Source organism: Naegleria gruberi (assembly GCF_000004985.1).
Source record: "Naegleria gruberi genomic scaffold NAEGRscaffold_74, whole genome shotgun sequence".
In the NCBI taxonomy this organism is placed as follows: Eukaryota; Heterolobosea; class Eutetramitea; order Acrasida; family Naegleriidae; genus Naegleria; species Naegleria gruberi.
In genome coordinates this window covers 137,838-156,192 of record NW_003163253.1, presented here as the reverse complement: position 1 = coordinate 156,192, position 18,355 = coordinate 137,838, and the positions used below count along the sequence as shown (strand labels likewise).

At 34.7% G+C, this 18,355-nt stretch overlaps 10 protein-coding genes and 1 non-coding gene across 11 annotated transcripts; 6 read left to right on the top strand and 5 right to left on the bottom strand.

The window, feature by feature from the left end:
* Positions 1-298: 298 nt before the first annotated feature.
* On the top strand, positions 299-1,205 carry NAEGRDRAFT_81930 (uncharacterized protein; the record flags this gene model as incomplete). The annotated part of the gene is made up of 1 exon (XM_002670179.1): positions 299-1,205. One exon carries the CDS (start codon positions 299-301, stop codon positions 1,184-1,186), a length of 888 nt encoding a protein of 295 aa, XP_002670225.1. The 3' UTR covers positions 1,187-1,205.
* A 458-nt stretch (positions 1,206-1,663) lies between these two features.
* On the top strand, positions 1,664-4,239 carry NAEGRDRAFT_74863 (uncharacterized protein; the record flags this gene model as incomplete). The annotated part of the gene is made up of 4 exons (XM_002670178.1): positions 1,664-2,567; positions 2,612-2,845; positions 2,890-4,160; positions 4,195-4,239. 4 exons carry the CDS (start codon positions 1,664-1,666, stop codon positions 4,237-4,239), a joined length of 2,454 nt encoding a protein of 817 aa, XP_002670224.1.
* Positions 4,240-4,292: 53 nt separating this feature from the next.
* Positions 4,293-5,190, bottom strand: NAEGRDRAFT_59763 (PaiB family negative transcriptional regulator; the record flags this gene model as incomplete). The annotated part of the gene is made up of 1 exon (XM_002670128.1): positions 4,293-5,190. One exon carries the CDS (start codon positions 5,188-5,190, stop codon positions 4,348-4,350), a length of 843 nt encoding a protein of 280 aa, XP_002670174.1. The 3' UTR covers positions 4,293-4,347.
* Positions 5,191-5,584: 394 nt separating this feature from the next.
* Positions 5,585-5,657, bottom strand: NAEGRDRAFT_t738. The gene has a single exon. It is a non-coding gene; the product is annotated as a tRNA-Lys (tRNA).
* A 464-nt stretch (positions 5,658-6,121) lies between these two features.
* NAEGRDRAFT_74861 (uncharacterized protein) lies at positions 6,122-6,919 on the top strand (the record flags this gene model as incomplete). The annotated part of the gene is made up of 2 exons (XM_002670177.1): positions 6,122-6,431; positions 6,579-6,919. The coding sequence occupies 2 exons, from the start codon at positions 6,122-6,124 to the stop codon at positions 6,917-6,919; spliced, it is 651 nt and encodes a 216-aa protein (XP_002670223.1).
* Positions 6,920-7,156: 237 nt separating this feature from the next.
* On the bottom strand, positions 7,157-9,433 carry NAEGRDRAFT_81928 (histidine kinase; the record flags this gene model as incomplete). The annotated part of the gene is made up of 3 exons (XM_002670127.1): positions 7,157-8,809; positions 8,855-8,945; positions 8,990-9,433. 3 exons carry the CDS (start codon positions 9,431-9,433, stop codon positions 7,170-7,172), a joined length of 2,175 nt encoding a protein of 724 aa, XP_002670173.1. The 3' UTR covers positions 7,157-7,169.
* Positions 9,434-9,823: 390 nt separating this feature from the next.
* On the top strand, positions 9,824-11,995 carry NAEGRDRAFT_74859 (uncharacterized protein; the record flags this gene model as incomplete). Its single annotated transcript, XM_002670176.1, has 2 exons — positions 9,824-10,045; positions 10,187-11,995. 2 exons carry the CDS (start codon positions 9,824-9,826, stop codon positions 11,993-11,995), a joined length of 2,031 nt encoding a protein of 676 aa, XP_002670222.1.
* On the bottom strand, positions 11,939-13,455 carry NAEGRDRAFT_81926 (uncharacterized protein; the record flags this gene model as incomplete). Its single annotated transcript, XM_002670126.1, has 3 exons — positions 11,939-12,654; positions 12,760-12,882; positions 13,021-13,455. The coding sequence occupies 3 exons, from the start codon at positions 13,453-13,455 to the stop codon at positions 12,046-12,048; spliced, it is 1,167 nt and encodes a 388-aa protein (XP_002670172.1). The 3' UTR covers positions 11,939-12,045.
* Positions 13,456-13,756: 301 nt separating this feature from the next.
* NAEGRDRAFT_44843 (uncharacterized protein) lies at positions 13,757-14,650 on the bottom strand (the record flags this gene model as incomplete). Its single annotated transcript, XM_002670125.1, has 1 exon — positions 13,757-14,650. One exon carries the CDS (start codon positions 14,648-14,650, stop codon positions 13,757-13,759), a length of 894 nt encoding a protein of 297 aa, XP_002670171.1.
* Positions 14,651-15,230: 580 nt separating this feature from the next.
* NAEGRDRAFT_74856 (uncharacterized protein) lies at positions 15,231-16,562 on the top strand (the record flags this gene model as incomplete). Its single annotated transcript, XM_002670175.1, has 1 exon — positions 15,231-16,562. The coding sequence occupies one exon, from the start codon at positions 15,231-15,233 to the stop codon at positions 16,560-16,562; it is 1,332 nt and encodes a 443-aa protein (XP_002670221.1).
* A 389-nt stretch (positions 16,563-16,951) lies between these two features.
* NAEGRDRAFT_74855 (uncharacterized protein) lies at positions 16,952-17,920 on the top strand (the record flags this gene model as incomplete). Its single annotated transcript, XM_002670174.1, has 1 exon — positions 16,952-17,920. The coding sequence occupies one exon, from the start codon at positions 16,952-16,954 to the stop codon at positions 17,918-17,920; it is 969 nt and encodes a 322-aa protein (XP_002670220.1).
* Between the last annotated feature and the right edge of the window lie 435 nt (positions 17,921-18,355).

The following is an 18,355-nucleotide window of genomic DNA, read 5'->3' as shown; positions in this document are numbered from 1 at the left end:
ATTTGATTAATATGATTATTTAAAAAACTAACACTTCCTTTCGTTTCAAACAAGTTGTAATGTATTGATAATCCACACTTTTACCATCCCTTTTATTCACATCAACTATTAAGATGGCTTCGTTAGGATCACCTTTCACCTTTCCACCATTACTTGTTATTAAATGAATAATTTCTTCCTCTGTGCATTTGTTGGTAAGCGAAACAACAAAATTACGATTTTTAAAAAGCATTTTTTTAAACTTATTTTTAGATTAAGCGGAAAAAGTATGTTTTGAAAAACTTGTCATCAAAAAAAAATGTCAGAACAACAATCAAGCAGTTCCACATCATTGTCATCACCTGGTGATGAATTAATTGATCAGAAAATAGGGTATATTTCCTTTCTCATGTCTCGACTTGTTTCTTGCTTTGATAAATCGAGTACTCTTCCGACTGCCCAAAATTATGAATCGATGAGAAGTGCCCTTTTTAAGAATTTTAATCAATTTGATGGAAGTGAGAGAATGCAATCGGAATGGGTCGATATGATCTATTCGCATGCTGTTGAGAGAGGATTGTACAATACGATGGGAAATTTAATGAAAGAACAATTGAAGGAAAATGTTGGAAATTTGAATGAAAATGTTATAATTGCATTGAAGAAAAAGCTCTTGACCAAGTGCCAGATCGGATTTAAGGAAGAGTTGGTCATTGATGAAGGAAAGGATGTGAAACTTCAAAAATTTGAATATATGAGAAAGAGATCAAATAATATCAAATTCATTGCCAAGTTACTTTCCAATGATTTGATTTCTTCCAAAATTGGAGCCATCATAATAGAGAGCTTGTTCAAACCACCTAGTCCAACCAACTTGAAACTCCTTACCATGTTCGTTCCACTCTATGAGAATATGGAAGAAAAGCTAGTTAATCTTCTCATTTCTAAAATCAATTTGATTGTCAAAGCAGATGATTCCAATCAAGTGACAGATGAATTAAGATTTGATTTAATGAACTTGATTGATCATACCAATCCAAAGAAATTAAACACCTTAGATAGACAACTCGAGACCCTTCAATTGGAACTTCCAATCATTTCTCTGAATCAACAAATCATCGAATGGGAGGCATTATATGCTCATGATGATGAAGAATTTGAACAAGAATTATTAGAAAAAGCTCTAGAAGAGGATGATCAACATTAAAACCCATATAATTTTACCCATACGGCTAAGGTGCATCCTTAGAATATTGTGGATTCTTACAATATGATGCTCGGCTAAATTTGTATTCTCCCTCCTTCGAGACCTTAATAGTCGCGTCATTTGGACGTTCCATACCAGACAGACCCTTAATAGTTTGTTTCCTCCTTTGTAACTGCTCATGGAGGCCTTATTTTGGTTGTGCACAACCTACAGTAATTAAGGTCAAGCCAATTCACACATTCAACAACGGTTGTCAACAGTTTTTGAAAAAAATACCCCACCAGCGCACACAACCAACACAACTCGAGAGAACGAACTCATCTGTGCGTGTAAAGATATTTTCTTCACCCTCTCTGTTAATAATTATATTTTAGCAAATAGCAACAATAATTAGCTGCTTAATAGTAGAAATTGCTATAACACCATATTGTTAATAATAACAAAGAACAAAGAACAAATAACAAATATATAGAGAGAATGTCCTCATTCAAAATTAGTAAGGTAGTTCCTCAGGATTCAGAATTACACACTCCAAATCATCCAGAGGCCCAACAGCATCAAGATGATGAAGAGAGTTATCAAGAATCGGAAGGAGATATTTCTAAAAAGATTAGATTTTGTGGTTCCATCAAATTTTGGCTCATCCTTATTATTTCCCTGATAGTAACCATTACAGTTCTGTTACTGGTGGCTATTTCATTGAGTAGTTTTGTTCCGTCCATTGTAGAGATGAGTCAGAATCTAAGAACATCCGAATTTAAGGAAATTATAACATTTACAGAACAAACATTTCGAGAAGTATCCATAGCATCCGATAGTATAACGTATCAATTGGTAAAAACATTGGATTTTAATAATTATGATGAGGCAGAATTGCTCACTTTTCAGGGGTTCAAGACAGAGTGGAAATACCATCAGGGGTTGATTGTTACGAGTTATATTGGTGATAATTTGGGAAGATGTTTTGGTGTTATAAATTGGGGAGGACAACCAACATTACTGAACATTACAACAGCGAACCAACAGCTGTATACTTGCCATAATTTTGATCAATTGGATTATTGTAATAGATCTTCCACTCCAGATGAAGTTTTGGGCTTTTTTGATTTGTCAAACTTGGTAGAAGCTTGTGATTCATCCCCAGGTGCTCAGATTTATACAAAGAGCTATATTGATGCCACTATGCCTCAATTTACTTTCATTTCATTGCTTAATTGCTTGAAACCTAGTGGTCCTGTAAATGGTGGACACCAATTTGAACACTATTTTGGTTTTGACTTGTCTGTTGAAACAGTGTCCAAATTCTTATCTAAGAAAACCAAGGAAGTGAGCGGTTCTAAGAGTTTTATTGTAGAAATAGACACTTCCTTTTTAGTTGCCAGTATGTTATCATAATAGTTTGCTTAATTATTTAAACAATTTCAGTTGATGACCCAGCAGTGAGTTTAGCTGACATTGAAGGAAGTAATATCAAAAGAGTTGAATACCTCCAATTAACAAATCCTAGATTCAGCCCAATCACCACCGAAATGGTGGCCAGAGGAATGACCAATCTCAAGACTGTTATTCCAAAATGTAACTCTAGAGCTTTATTCGATTTTAATGATGATTACGTGTCAATGTATCGTCTTTGTACAGAATCCAAGTTGGATTGGATGAGTAAGTTTTTGATATTGACTTCAATTTCTAATATTTTTTCACAGTTATATTTGCTGTTCCAAAGTGGAATTATATCAGATCGATTATCATTTCATTCATCGCCTCTGTTGGTGGTGCAATTATCATTATGGGTATTGGTTTGATAGTCTCTGTTCTTGTCTCTATAAAAATTGTCAAACCATTCTACAATTTAATTGAACTCTTTGAAAGTGTTGCCCACATGGACTTGGATGATTTGAATATTTTAAGCAGTAGCTTTACCGAGGTGAAACACTTGCAAGGTCAATTCACACAAATGGTTGGACGTATAAAACTTTACAGAGCTTTCATTCCAGCCCACTTACTTTCACAATTAGAGCACAGAAATGAGAACGCTTTGGAGCCAGGTGATAAGCAAAAGTCTGTTTCCACAATAAGACCTGACAAGAGCAATAGAGGATTTGGAGAAAAACAACAGAGCAGCCACTTTTCATTCAGTAAGAGTGATCATTCGAGCTCCTATCATTCCCATTCACATAACACAAGTAGCATGAAAAATACCTCCTCTAGAAGAAAGAAATACTCTCAAAATGTTGATATGTTCTCATTGCACTTGGTCAAGAAGAAGATTACCATTTTGTGTTGTCACTTGGAGGGATTATCAGAATTATTGAAAATGTCAGACACAACCATTGGATCGGATATTATTGTAAGGATGTTGTCTGATGTCTTTGACCACGTGAATGCTTTGTGTAGAACATCTGGAGGACATGTTGGTGCCTTTGAAAACGATTGCATTACCATTTCTTACAATGCCAGCTCCAACCAAGATAAACACCAAGAAAAGGCAGCTCAGGGTTGTCTATTCCTTATAGAAAAGTTGAATACAACCAAACAAGGCAAATGGCCAAGCGTATTAGGATCTTCCCATCAAACTAAGGAAATTATGAGTCTTTTGAACTTTAGATTCGCAATCCTTTACAATGAAGTTTGTTGTGGTAATATTGGAACAAATGAAATGAAAAACTTTGCTATCATTTCAAGTGCCAGAACCAACTTTGAAATCATGTTGGAAACAACCAAGAGGCTTGGTCTCTCGGTAGTTATTACAGAAAGACTCCAAAAGGCAATTAAGGGCTCTTTCAATACCAGATTGGTGGATGAAAAGTCACTTCTTCATGAGGAAGTCTACACTTCACCAATACTGAGCGATATTAACGGAAATAATGAGTACGAAGAGATGAGAATCTATGAATTGGGAGAAAACATTGCAAATAATATGATGGATGAATGGATGTATGAATTGCAAGAGAAAGAACGAAAGGAAAGATGGAATGTTTACAATCAAGCTTCATCTTATTATATTCAAGGTGAATATGAATCAGCCATTGATAGATATCGTCAATTCCAAATAAAGAATGAAAATGATAGAGCTGTGGAGGAGATGATTGCCAGGTGTGAAAAGTTTGCACCTTCCAAGTAAATTAATTTATTTATCCTATTTTGTTTCTTCAGCTCATTTCTTATTCATTGATAGTTCTGTTCATATGGACTCCTGCATCAATGGCTAAATCATAACCTTGTCTATTCAATCCATCGATAATTGAAATTCTTTCTTCCTTTGACAAATTTTGAGAGAGTTTGAACTTTCCCTTCAATTCCTTAACATTGAGAGTGAATCCAACAATTGCCTTCAACATTTGCTCAGTATACTTCTCATCAGTCTTTGAGAAATCGTACTTGTAATCATCCAATTCCTTTACTGGATTTCTGAAATGTTCCATCAACCAATCCTCATTAAAAACTGTCAAATCACTGACAATCTTGTTCTTTTCATCATGTGAATTGTAAACTTGGCAGGAATCACAATGAGCATGAACTGTTGTGAAATTCCATGTTGGAACTTTCTTCTTTTGACCTTCCAATCCACCCAAAAACCATTTTGGTGAAATGTAGAAATGAGGTCCAACAAAGATAATCTTACAATTCCATCCGTTGGCAGTTGGAGATTTGGCAAATTCTTCCAATGCCTTGCAATGAGGATTTTGCTTGGCTAAATGGAAGTGCAGCTTGAGAGAATTTGGATTCGTTTCGTCCATCAAGAATGGAACATGAGAGGTGTGTAATTCAGATCCTTTCCAAGTGAGAAGAATGCCAAATGAGTTGTCTTTCATTAGTTGAATGGAATCTTCATCTCTTTCAACTTTAAAATGATGAGGAGTGAATAACGAGTATTTTTGAATATTGTGGAAAGGACATGGACTTTCGTCTGCTTTCAACTTGTTATTCTTGTTGTGTTGTCTTAAATAAACAAAAGCCAAACACAACAAGGCACCAACACCAACAGCAAGAATGAATTCAATCATTTTTCTTTCAATAATACTTTCCACTAGATACTCCAATTCTATTCTTTTTATACCTTCACCAAAATGCAAGTCTCAAATTAAAGATCTTGAAAACTCATCTGAATAACAGGATAATAGGGTGGGGAAATGGGTCTATTGGAGGGTATAGATGTCCTGTTAATACGTTGAAAGATTTTTGAAATTTCTCCTTTTAGTAGTTTGCACATTTGAAGATATTAATTTATCAACGAGTATGACCAATTATAATGGCTTTCATTATCTCACCATGTTTACAATAATGAGCTTCCATTTCAAGACCGGTTTACACTACCCCAACTTAAATATCTCAGAGGTTCTTAAAAAAAAAGCAAAAACAGCGTAACAGCAAATAATCTGAGCAAAAGATAAAAGCAACCGCCCCACGTGGGGCTCGAACCCACGACCGTTGGATTAAAAGTCCAACGCTCTACCGACTGAGCTAGCGGGGCTGCTCGAAAGCAATTAAACTAATGTGCACTTCAGTGTGAATACAAAATCTTCCTATTCGTTCACTGGATTAATCAACAAGAATAGAGCAACAACCAGAAATTGTGCTGCAGCTTTATCGCAACAGAGCCGAAGCAAGTGCCTGCTCAAATCTTTATTAAGGAAACGGAGAAATATCACAATTACAATCGTGCACTTTTTTCTGTCCATTCTACAATGAAAATTTCGGAAATCACGACAATCCACCTAGAACCATCCATGTCCTCTCCCCATTGTCTTCTCCACACTCTGTGAAAATCTCCCCTCCTCACACCAATCATCAACTCCTTAAACATACTAACATTTTACAATAACAACCTCTATTAATAAAATTTTCCATCAACAAACAAAAAAAAATACAAAAAAAACATCGAAACGATTTTTTCTTCATCAATTCACTAATACTACACATTTTCACACCAACAAGATGAGAAAGAATTTAACTGTTAATACAAGTCCTTCCAACAATTCGTCATCATCGAATCTTGATGTCCCTGCTGGAACTTCACCTACTCATTCTCCTTCACTTTTTAAATCACAAATGACTCGTTCCGAATCACAATCCTTTTTGACTATATCTGCTACAAATGAAGGAGAGATTGTGAGTACAAACTTTAATGTTCAACCTTTTGGAGCAACTGTTGCTTGGGTTGTTTATGGATTGGTTATAGCTTTGGCTTATTGGGCAATTCACTTTGCTCTTGTATTATATGGAAAAGCCTTCGGAGACTTGCAAGGTTTGTTTTATTCATCATTATTTGATATCTAATCATATTAATCAACTATTACTTTTTAAATCTATTTAACTCATCATCTTTATATTCCTTCATCATTTCCTCTTACATATATTAACAATCTACTATTATTAATAATATATAAATTAGATACTACAAGAAAAGTATACACTTGGACTATTTTGAATCTTCTTCACTCTTTGATTACTTTTGTTCTTTTCCATTGGAAGAAGGGTTCTCCATATGATTACTCGATGGGCTACAATGACCACAGTAGATTAACATTGTGGGAACAATTGGATGATCAAAAACAATTCACACCAACACGTAAATTCATGTTTGTTGTGCCTTGTGTGTTGTTATTGCTCACTTCCTACTTTGTCGGAGATAATATGCTCTTGCTCTTTGTCAATGTGGTAGCTACCGTTGTTGTTGTCTTGGCTAAATTGCCAAGTTTCCACAAGAGGAGAATTTTCGGAATTAACAAGTAATCTTTTTCACACACTTTTTAACACTCTCACAAGGTGTTGCTGAACATACAAGGCGTGTGTGTTCATATTTACTAATACTTCCTGTTTGTAAATATATTATATTAATTGGCGGACTTAATACACATTTGATTTTTCTATTAATTGGAGTATCTTTTTATTCATCTCTATCTTCACACACTAAATAAGAAAGAATATTCGGAATATTTTCATGCATTTATGCAAGACTATTCATCTCTTCTAAGAATTAAGACTATTTATTATTATAATAGTTTCGAATAATGGCACTCTTCAAATTCATTTCCATCAAATTTAATTGATTAGAAAGATCCTTTTCCAATTTTGCTGATTTAAACTCTGGGAAATTAGAAATTGATTCTTCAACTTGACAATAACTTTCCCATACATATTGGAAATTGGTAGAATTGAGTCCTGCCATCAAATTCTTAACTTCTACAAATAGCATTGTTAATCTCTTTCCATTTTCATTGCACTTTCGTATAAATTCGTCTCGACTATCTGGATTCTTAATCATTCTCTCAAATTCAATTAAGAGTTGAATTTCTCTAACTTTCTCCTCATCCAATTCAACCTCCTTAACCAATTCCAAATCTTTTCTCTTATCTTGAATGGAAATTACAAAAGCAGATACTACCTTATTCCTTTTATAGAATTTGGCATCTTGTACTGAGATAATTACTGGAATAATCATTCCATTAACTGTGCTCATACTCATTGCTTTCGATCCTGAATTCAAGGTCAATTCTTTAAATTCATCCATTAATTGATCTGTGCTTGGCTTGTTGAATAATTTGGCAACTGACAAGTTTCCAACTTTGATCATACTTTCAGAGTATCCTGTGCATTCATAGAATGGTTCATTTGAACCAACCACTTCACCATTTGTCTTATCGACCATGATTACAGAATTTGGTAAGCTATTCATGATTGATTTTGTCTTGTATTCTTCTAATGAAATTCTTTGCAAGAGTTGTCTCATTTCGTCTTGTTTCTGCTTCAATTGAACTTGAGAATTTTCGATAATTGTCAAGATTTGATCTACATTGGAACCAATTTTTGCAATCTCATCATTTCCTTTCATAGAAACTCTATTAGAAATGTCACTTGTTTCATAAATCTTAGTGACACGATCAGTCAATTGTAAAATTCCTCTAATAATACCAACTTCAGTAAATAAAATGACAGCAATGCCAAGAATAATCATAATCGCAAGCAACAAACAAACAGCAATCACAAAAGCATTAATTCCCAAATTTAGAATAAATCTTTCAGTGTCAGCTCTCAAAACCACAGCAGGATTTCCATAAATATCTGCATACAATTGAAATGTTGCTACTCTACCCTTTGCTTCCAATCCAACACTCACAGAATCACAAACTCTTCCACTCAAATATCTCAAATCAATTTCTTCATAGGCAAAAGCTTGATTATTCTCCCAATTCATGTCGTATCCATTAATGATAGTTGGTTTATCGAGTTTCATACGTTTTCTAACTGAATCGAGTGCTGCATCATTGACACTGAATTGGGTGATGCACATTTGAGCTCTGGATGCAATGGAAGAGGTCACTTGTTCAGTTTGAATTCTTGCAAAAATGAGAATTCCATTTGGTGGATTGTTTTTTAGAGGGCTGAAGTGGATTGGATAGGCAGAAACGAGGAGAGCACCATATTTGGAAGTAAGGAGGTATCCATTTACTCTGGTTGTGCTTTTGTCCATATCCTTTCTCAGTGGATTGTCAGAACCCAAGTTGGCTAGCTCAGCAGGAGTCTCTAGAATATCTCCTGTTTCTAGATTGAAGCCTTTTGCAGCAGCCAGTGTTCCATTCTTAAAGTAAATTAATGCAAAATTCGATTTAATTGCATCTCTCACTATTAAAATAATCTAGTCAACCCAACATATTCGAAACTACTTACTCATTCCATACGGATAATTAATATCCACCCAATCCAAGAAGGTTTTATATCCATCACTATACGCAGCATCCATCACATTATAAAAATCCAACTATTCTCCAATTAACTTTCGAATATTTCATCAACGAAACTTACCCAATTTCCAAACGAAGCCAACAAGGCAAGAGCATTTTTAAAATCATCATAAATTGCTCGTTGGATTCGTAAATTGGCCTCAGTCGTTACGTGCTCTTCCAATTGTTGGAAACCAGTAAAGAATATCGAGAAGAGAATTCCTGCCACGATGAGTAACATGATGAAATTGGTAACGATTTGAATCGAATAGGAAATTGTTCGAATGTTGACGAAAGAACCTCGATCGCTGATAGATGTCGATTCCAGCTCTTCGAATTTGGGTAATTGTTGATCGGTGAGGTCAACCATTCCACCACTCGAAGTAGTTTCCTCCAAAACATTGGTCATCACAATTTCATTTCCCTCGTGAACATGTTGTTGTTTCGAATAGTCTTTATTTTCAAACGAATCACCCACCAGATTCTTTTCACTATCTGCTGTTTGCAACTCTACATCTGTTGACATTTTTTCTTGCTATATATCAACAAGCAGGATTCTCAATTTCATGGCATCTGACATTTTAGGCAGTTGATGACAGGAATGGCTGCTTTATTATCGAACTGGTTACAACAACAAAAGACCTTTCCAGCACCTAGTAGGAAAGTATTCAAAGTAATGCGGCAAGTCTAACACAATCCATCGAAGTTAACAAATGTCACTTTCGAATAAGAAATTGAAAATGAACACGAGTTTCTCAATTAGCTAAGTGCTGACCTTACTGGATACCAATTTTTATATACAGAAGGCATTGATACAAAAGTTCCCTCAATCACATCTTCTCTCTGTCAAAATAGCTCTTTTTTAGAGTATTAAGTTGTTGACAGTTTGACAGTTGTTTGAAATAAGAAGAAAAAAATGAAAGATGTTTGCAGTTTGAGAGTTAAGAATGTTATCGTGTTGGCTGTTTTGTTTCTGGTGGTAATGACATTGTTTATGGCTGTTTTGTTGGGAGTTTTGCTTTCGAGTTTCGAATATGCTGAGAGAAGTGATATATCGGAAACTACTACAAGAGTGACGAGGGCTATTATGGATGATTTCAAGAATCAGATGGATATTCTGTTGACTTATTCTAATTGGGTAAGTATTTTGATGTTATATAATATTTTGTAAATATTTAATATTGTAAATTGTTAATATTTAAAAATATTTAATGGAATATTTCGCATGGTGATGAAATGTAATTATTCTATGGAATGTCTACTTTCTGAAAATTGATAGGATTCTTCATATTACCTCATGAAAACTTATTCTGTAGACCAAATGAACAAGAGACTAAACGTTTCGTATGGAAATATAGACCACGTTGAAGAATTAACAGGTGCCAACTTTATTGGATACTATTTTCTGAATGGAACCGTTGCAGGAAAAGTGGGATATGATTTTGAAAGTAGAATGGCTGTTCCAATGCCAACAGAAATGTATCAATTACCCTCCTTTCTAATGGAAAACATTCAGATACTTTCGACTATGAATATTGGATATTGGACATTGAAAGATGGAACTTTGTTTTTGGTAATGGCAGCTCCTGTGCAGTGTAGTGGTTGTGGATTTACGGATACACCTGGAATTATGATGTGGGCTCGGTATATTCGCTCAGTTTATGTTAGTCAGGTTTCGAATAGAGCTCAAGTGTGTATTACAATGTATAATTTGCAATCTGGTAAGGAATTGGATTCAGAATTCACTGCTGTGTGGAACCAAATCAAATCCAAGCCATACATTTATCCTAATTCAAGCAGCATCATTAGTGAATGGAAAAATACAGACCCAACACTTATTCGAATGGGAAATGTAGCCGAAAGTGCAAAGAATCAAAGAATTTGCTTTGGAAATGATTCATCCTCCACAGGAGAACGAATTATTACTTATCAAACCTATCAGGATATTTATGGACAACCTTCTTTCGTATTGAGAACTGATTTCTCTCGTTCTGTAAGAGAATTGGGACTTCAGAGTTTTGGTTGGTCGTATGGATTTACTTGTTTGGTTGTTATTTTGTCATCACTGATTATTTTCGTCTTGAATGAAGTAATTGTTGTGACTCCACTTGTGAATTTAGGTTACCATTTGAGGAAAATTATGAAAAATACTGAAAATTTGGCAGATTCTACAATTCCAGTGAAGGGGATTACAGAAATTTCAACACTCACTCAGAGAATTAATACCATGTTGAGAGTGGTGGCTGCTTCGAGTGAACAAATAGCCAAGAGAGGAAACTTGTTAGAACAATTGCTGGAAAAGGCATCTTTGGAAGAGCAAAAAACAAGAATTCTACTGAACAGTATTTCAGATATGGTATTGGCAGTGGATAGAAAAACAGCAAATGTAACAATGGCCAACACTGCCTTTTTTAACAAAACCAGATATTCCCAAAAAGATCTTGGTTCCATTTCTAGATATTTGAAGGAATTTTCACAAGAATCTGAGCTATTATCCAAGATTAATCAATTGGTACAATCCTCAAGAGACTCATGGGAAACACATCTCACCAAACCAACAAGTGAAAAGATACCAGTCAAGATTTCTGCCAAATTAATTCAATTTCCAAACAGTGAAAAGTCAGAATGTGAATCTTTACGAGATACCTATCTTCTCGTATGTAAAGATTTGAGTGAGGAAAAGAAATTGAAAGAAAAGAAACAACAAAATCAACAACTTCTCGAATCTATCAAGCTCATCATGGAATTTGATAAAATGTTCAACAATACTCAACTGAGACAGGAATTTAAAAAGCAGTGCGAAAAGGAAAGATCAGTGGAAAACTTTCTCTTCTTGGAAACTGTTGAGCAGTACAGAAGAATTCCCAATGCACAAGATCGTGTCGAGAAACAACAGCAAGTTCTCAAACAATTCATTGATCCTAGTGGAGATAATCATTTAAATATTTCAGGACAAGTTTTGCAACAATCAAAAGTGGAAATTGAGAATGGTTTGGGAAGATACGATGCCTTGGATAAATTGGAAACCTTTGTGCGAGATATGGTCATAAATGACACTTGGTTCAGATATTGTCAACAGAGAAAGTAGAAGATTCTAATAATGAATACGAAATTATTGTGAAATATTAATCTTTTAATTTAAAGGTTTTGATTTGACTTGGCAAATCCAACTCTAGAACCTTCATAATCAAAGACAGTGTAATAAGTGGAGATGAAAACATCACCAAGGATGACGAATCCATTAGTACCCATATCCATAGTTTGGAAACCTGGGAAACATTGAGTTTGTCCTTGAGAGGTAATCTTAATGACATAGTCTCTTGGAGTCAAAAGATATTGCTTTCCACCAATGACAAATGAAACATTTGGATTAGAATCAATATTAGAACAATCTTCAGCAACATTAAGTTGATTAATAATTGGTTGCATAACATCTGGTGTTCCAGCAATCAAACTAGTACCAGTATCAACAATGGCCATACATCCAAATCCACACAAACTTTGTCCTTGTCCATTCATTGCAATATCATCCAAAGCAATACTCCAATAATTATGTTGAATCAATGGAACATAGCTAAAAGAACCAGTATAATATTTAGAATTGATTCCACCCAAAATCATTGCAGAAGCACCACTTCCAGCCTTCTTAGACATGTAGAAGGAGAAAATGTTCTTATCAACGAGACGTTGCTTCATCAAGTTGTTGAAAACTGGAGTAACACCATCAACAGCAATATTTGGGAAAGCCTATTTAAATTATTCCGATAATAAATTGTTGAATTAATTAATTAGAATATTAATATTAATATTATTAGATTAATATTAAGGATAAAAGAAAGATTAAATACTTACAAATCCACAAATACCATCAATCTTGGCATTCAAGAAAGTATCAGTATATTCATTGGTAGTTTCACCAAAAACTTGACCCTTAATAGCCAATCCACCAACAACAACGGTATCACTTGACAAAATCTAATATTCCGAATATATTGTATACAATATTATATAAATTAATTTAAACATTATGCATTTCAATATAATTAATTTTCAATAATAATAATTATAATAATAATAATTAATAAATTCATCATCCAATTCAAAAAAACTTACACCCTTAACAGCACCAGTACCATAAGTAATATTGAATGATTGTCCATTTGGAACATAGGTAGAAGACTTGGTATGATTATATCTAGCATGTCTAACACAACTCAAATCCTTACAGGCAACACTAGGAACCCACAAGTTGGAGCTTCCAGTATCAAAAACAACTTTGAAAGTTTGAGCAGGAGTACCAATGGTAATTTCTCCATAATATTCGACATCATCATAGTCCTTCAATGGAACAATTGGAGTGGCACCAACCTTGAGGGATGGCTTTGTGGTGGCCAATCGTGTGGCAGAGTACAACAAGGAACGAAGTTTGTTTTGTGTTTGAATGCTTCTCATCTTGGAGAGTTTGACAGAGGCAGCACGAGCATCATCGTAGGCTCTCTTTCTCAAAGGAATTTCAAAGGTCTTTTCGGCATGAATGTTCATGGCCATCATCATCATGGCAAAGATGACAGCAACAAGTAACAATGAGACTTTCATCTTTTAATTTTTTGTTTTTTTTTCAATTCACAAATTTTCTCAACGTGAATTTATGGTGAACGGAGTAGATTGCAAACTCCTAAAGGTTTTCAACATGTTTTGAAGGAGTTGTAGGTAGTTACGGGAGCTGAAATGAGCTGATTAAGGAAGGATGACAGGTGGTATGAGAAATTGGCGCTTTGGAGTTGGGTAATATATAGGACAAGAAGGGTAATAATTTACAATAGACAAATAAACTGTTGCGTGTGCCACATTACTTTTTAATGCAGAGTGAAATTAATTCCAAGCTCAACTCCCACAAATCATCTTGCATTTGGTGATCGTTGGTAAGCGGATTACTCTTTGAAATGGCACAATCTTTAAAGTATTCCCCTCCCTTAATTTCGCTCCTATCAATCAAGGCACAATGAATGGAAGTTTGAGCTCCGTGTACCTTATCCTTACTGATTAATGCTAAGAATTTATACAACAAGATAGTTCTAAAACTCCCATGAGTTGCAATGCTAGTAGTTACTAACCCAGGATGCAAACTCACACAGCAAGCTCTATCATTGGATGTATCCTTCTCTTGGAAAATTCTATCCAATTTCTTACAATACAGAATATTGGCAAATTTGGAGCGAGAATATAAATCATTCTTTGATTTAGATCCATCGTTTTGATAGAATTCTTCCTTCGTTGTGAATAGCTTTTCGCTTGGTGTGTAATATTCATGAAGTTTAGACGAAACTACAATTACTCTAGTCTTGCTTTTAACGAGAACATCCATCAATAATTCAGTCAAATAGAAATGTCCAAGATGATTGACTCCAAAATGAGATTCAATGTTGTCACTAGTCAATTTGGCAAGTGGATTATACAATCCTGCATTATTAATCAAAACATGACATGTTGAATTGAACTTGGTTTTGAAAACCTCAACAAATCTTTCCACATTCCTCAAATCGGCCAAATCCAAACTCAAAACATGAGCTTGTTCTTCCAAACATTTTGACTCCTTAATTAATTCTCTTCTAGTTTCTTCTCCACTCTTCACATTTCTCATAGTCATCACAACAACAGCTCCAAGAGATAATAAAACTCTGCATGTCTCATAGGAAATTCCACCCTTAGCCACTCCAGTAATCAGCACAATTTTTCCCTTCATTGATGTATTATCTTTAATCAAAGCTTCGGAAACCATCGGACCGTTACAATATCTTCTCAGAGTCGAATAGGAAACCCACAATCCACCAGCGATCATGAAGAATTTCCTCAACACACGATCACGAAATTGTGCATCATTCAGAAAATCGGAAAATAACTTTATCATTGCAACTTTGTATTTTTTTTTAAAATTGAAAAAAGAATAAAACTTTCTTTTTGATTGAAATTTACTTAGTAACAAACAATTCCAATCAATTTCAAAGAGTACAACAACTTGTTCTCTACAGTTTACTGAAATGATTGAAAATAATAATTTTACAATATTAAAATTTGAGATCTTTCAAAATTTAAAGAAAAAATTCCATACTTTTTCAAATGGTAATGGGAGATGTTGTTGTATTCTCGATGCTGACTATCTATCCGAGAGGCTTTTTTGCAAAATCTCTGATATTTCCTATCGGAGGAAGGTAGAAATTCGTATGATGGTACAAACAAATCCCGAATGCTTACGAGAATTGGTATTTTCAGAGCAATTGATTGATTTGAAAAGGGATCGACAATTTCTCATCTCTTTGGCACTGATGGATTGGAAGATTATTCGTTTCCTTCCAGAAATTCAATTCGAGAAGCAAGTTGCTCTTCATGTGTTTAGATATTGCAATGATCACTTTGAATTGCATACGAGATATATTGAAAATCATTTTAAAAAGCACAACTTATTCTCAGATAAGGAGTGGATTAAGCAAGTGGCCACTAAATATTGTACTCGTGATTATATTCTTTCGGCCATTTCATCATGTCTTTCAGATGGATTGAGGAAAGATAAGGAGATTGCCTGTATTTTAGGAAAGGTCTTACGATCACTTATGGCATTTGATGATTCGATCAAATCTGATAGAGACGTGGTTTTAAAAGTTGTAAGACATAATGCAACGGCTCTGACATGTGCAGATGGAAAATTCATGAATGATTTTGAAATTCTTTGTGCTGCTGTGAGGAATAATTCTTCAATTCTTTATGCGATTAGTAATATTGAGTTTTTAAAGTATTGGATTAAGAAAAGGCCCTTGGATTACAAAAAATTATCTTCAGAAATGCAAGCAAATCCAGATCTAGCTCTTATGGTTGTCAAGGAAGGCTTTTTCAAATTAAATAGCATTCCACAAAATATCATCAGTCAGGAAATGGTACTTGAAGCACTGAAAATAGATCCAACCAATTTGCAATATGCTCGAAACTTTCTTAAGGACAAAACAGTTTTCATTGAAGCTGTGAAACAATCTCCATCCAATATTGTATATGCTGATTCGAGTTTGAGAACAGACAAGGATTTCATTCTCCAATTGATAGAAATTAACCCCAATGTAATGAGAAACATTGATTATCCATTGAACGATGATGTTGATATTGCTCGACAGGTTGTCCAAAGAAATGGCCTTCTATTACACTATTTCTCAGCATCAATTAGGGAAAATATTGAGATTGTTAAAATGGCTATAGGGCAGAACCCAAATTCAATTCAATCCAGTTTGATTCAGACCTTGGACATTGTGATGGATGCTGTACAAACTGATGGAACGTCTTTACAATATATTTACTCTAAATTCAAGGACCAAAGAGAAGTTGTATTGACAGCTGTCAGACAAAATGGCATAGCTCTCAAGTTTGTCCAAAATTCTTGGAAAATGGATCGTGAAATTATTATCAAAGCTCTCAATAATGGCTGTCCTTTCATGTATGTCGATCCAAGCTGGAGAAGAGACAAAGAGATTGCTTTGGTGGCCTTGAGTCATGATTCAAGAGCATTCAAACTAATAGATTTATCCATTAGAAATGATGAAGAAATTCAAAAATCCCACACAAAGTCTACCAGTTTTTGGACTTTGCCATTTTACCAAGAAAAGACATGTTGAAAGCGTTTGAAGAAGTGTTTGGAGGAGGTGAGGAGCTAACTTATTGGTAGTTACGGAGTCACTTCTGCCACCAAGCTTGTGTTGTATGGAATTTTTTTTGATGTGAAAGATTAAAGATTACAATTGTGAAACGGTAACATTTAGCGTTTGACAACTAAATGACTGTACAATTTTACAATAGTGAAAATCCATTACAAATTCGCCAATCATCTTAAAATTAAAGGAGTATTAGAAAGTACCCAAACTTGGAAAAATTTATGTTGGACCATTTTTGGACAATTTCTAAAACAACGCCATAAAATTTCTGCTCGTTTTTTCAACTACGAAAAAAACAATCAACAACATCAAGCCTTTGAGAAAGTTCACTTTGCCATACAACAATAACTGAAATGAATAACAGAGAAAATTCAATGCTATTTAGCTTACTTCATCCATCTCATGATTCGTACGATCTACTTGGTCGAACCTCTAAGAGTGGAAGGCAAATTCCTGATGATCAACAAGTTATTGAGCAGATGGGATTGAATTTTGTGATTGGATCGTCGGCTTCGGTTTTGGGAAAGATGATTTCTACACCAATTCAATGTTTATCCGTTTTGGGAAGACAAAATTATTGGAATACTTGTGTGATGAATGCTAAAATGTTTGGCTCGATATTGTTCAAGTTTGCTCCTTCACAGGCTTTGGCTTTAAGTTTGAAGGATGGCTTTAGCGAATTGTTGATGAATAGAGTGAATGTTAGGTTTGCAAGTCCATTTGTGGATGAATCGAATCGAATCGAATATTTAAAGTTTGTGGGTGTTCAGTTTAGCTCTGGAGCTTTGGCTGGTGCAGTTTCACATTGTATTTTACATCCTATGGAGATGGCTCAATTGAAATATCATCACTACTTGAGCAATCATCAAGTGATGAGTCAATTTAAAGGTCCTATGGATTTTGCTCTTAAAACAAATGGATTTTTCAAATTATTTAATGGATTTGGAATGTTTTCAATGCACTCCATCATTTACAGAGCTTTCCTATTCGGAACATTTGATAGCTTGAAAGTTATTAATCCTTACCAAGATGAAACTAATTCACTAGGAATTTTGAGTAAGATTTTACTGGCCCAGGCTGCAACTTGTATTTCTACCTTCTTCTCAATCCCATTCCTTAATGCTAGGAGAGAAATGATCACTCTTCAGCAATCTAACCTGCCAATCACTACCCGCTCATGTTTAAAATCACTGTACAGTAATTCTGGATTCAGAGGTCTTTTCAATGGATTTGTTTCCCAAAGTTTATTACACAGATCTAGTGGAACTGCAATTCTAGTGTGCTATGATTTGCTGCAACAATATTTATCGAGTAGAGTTTAATTTATTAAACATTCTTCAATCCATGCATTTCAGTATCTTGATTTTGTCCCTCCTTCTTCTTTCTAATGACACAAAACACAATTATCAAACAAACAACAGGATTATGCATCAGTTGGTGTTGGTATTGGCTTAACAATTTGAATATTACTTCCTGCTGATGGTTGGATTTGGAGTAGGGGTTGGTACATCATATAAAATACCAAAGATATCATACGCGCCAGCATCAATTCCATAATCACAACAATACCTTGGCTTCGTCCATTAAAGCACCAGGACCACAGCTATTGGGTGAGATCTCCCTAGGTTCACTAGGTCATCTGTGATTTATATTCAACTCCTTCTATTGAGGAAGCCTCCACTATGAGAAGGGAGGCAATTCCCAATAGAAGAATCATAATAATTGTTTGACAATTCATTCTGTTTTTTTTGATTAAG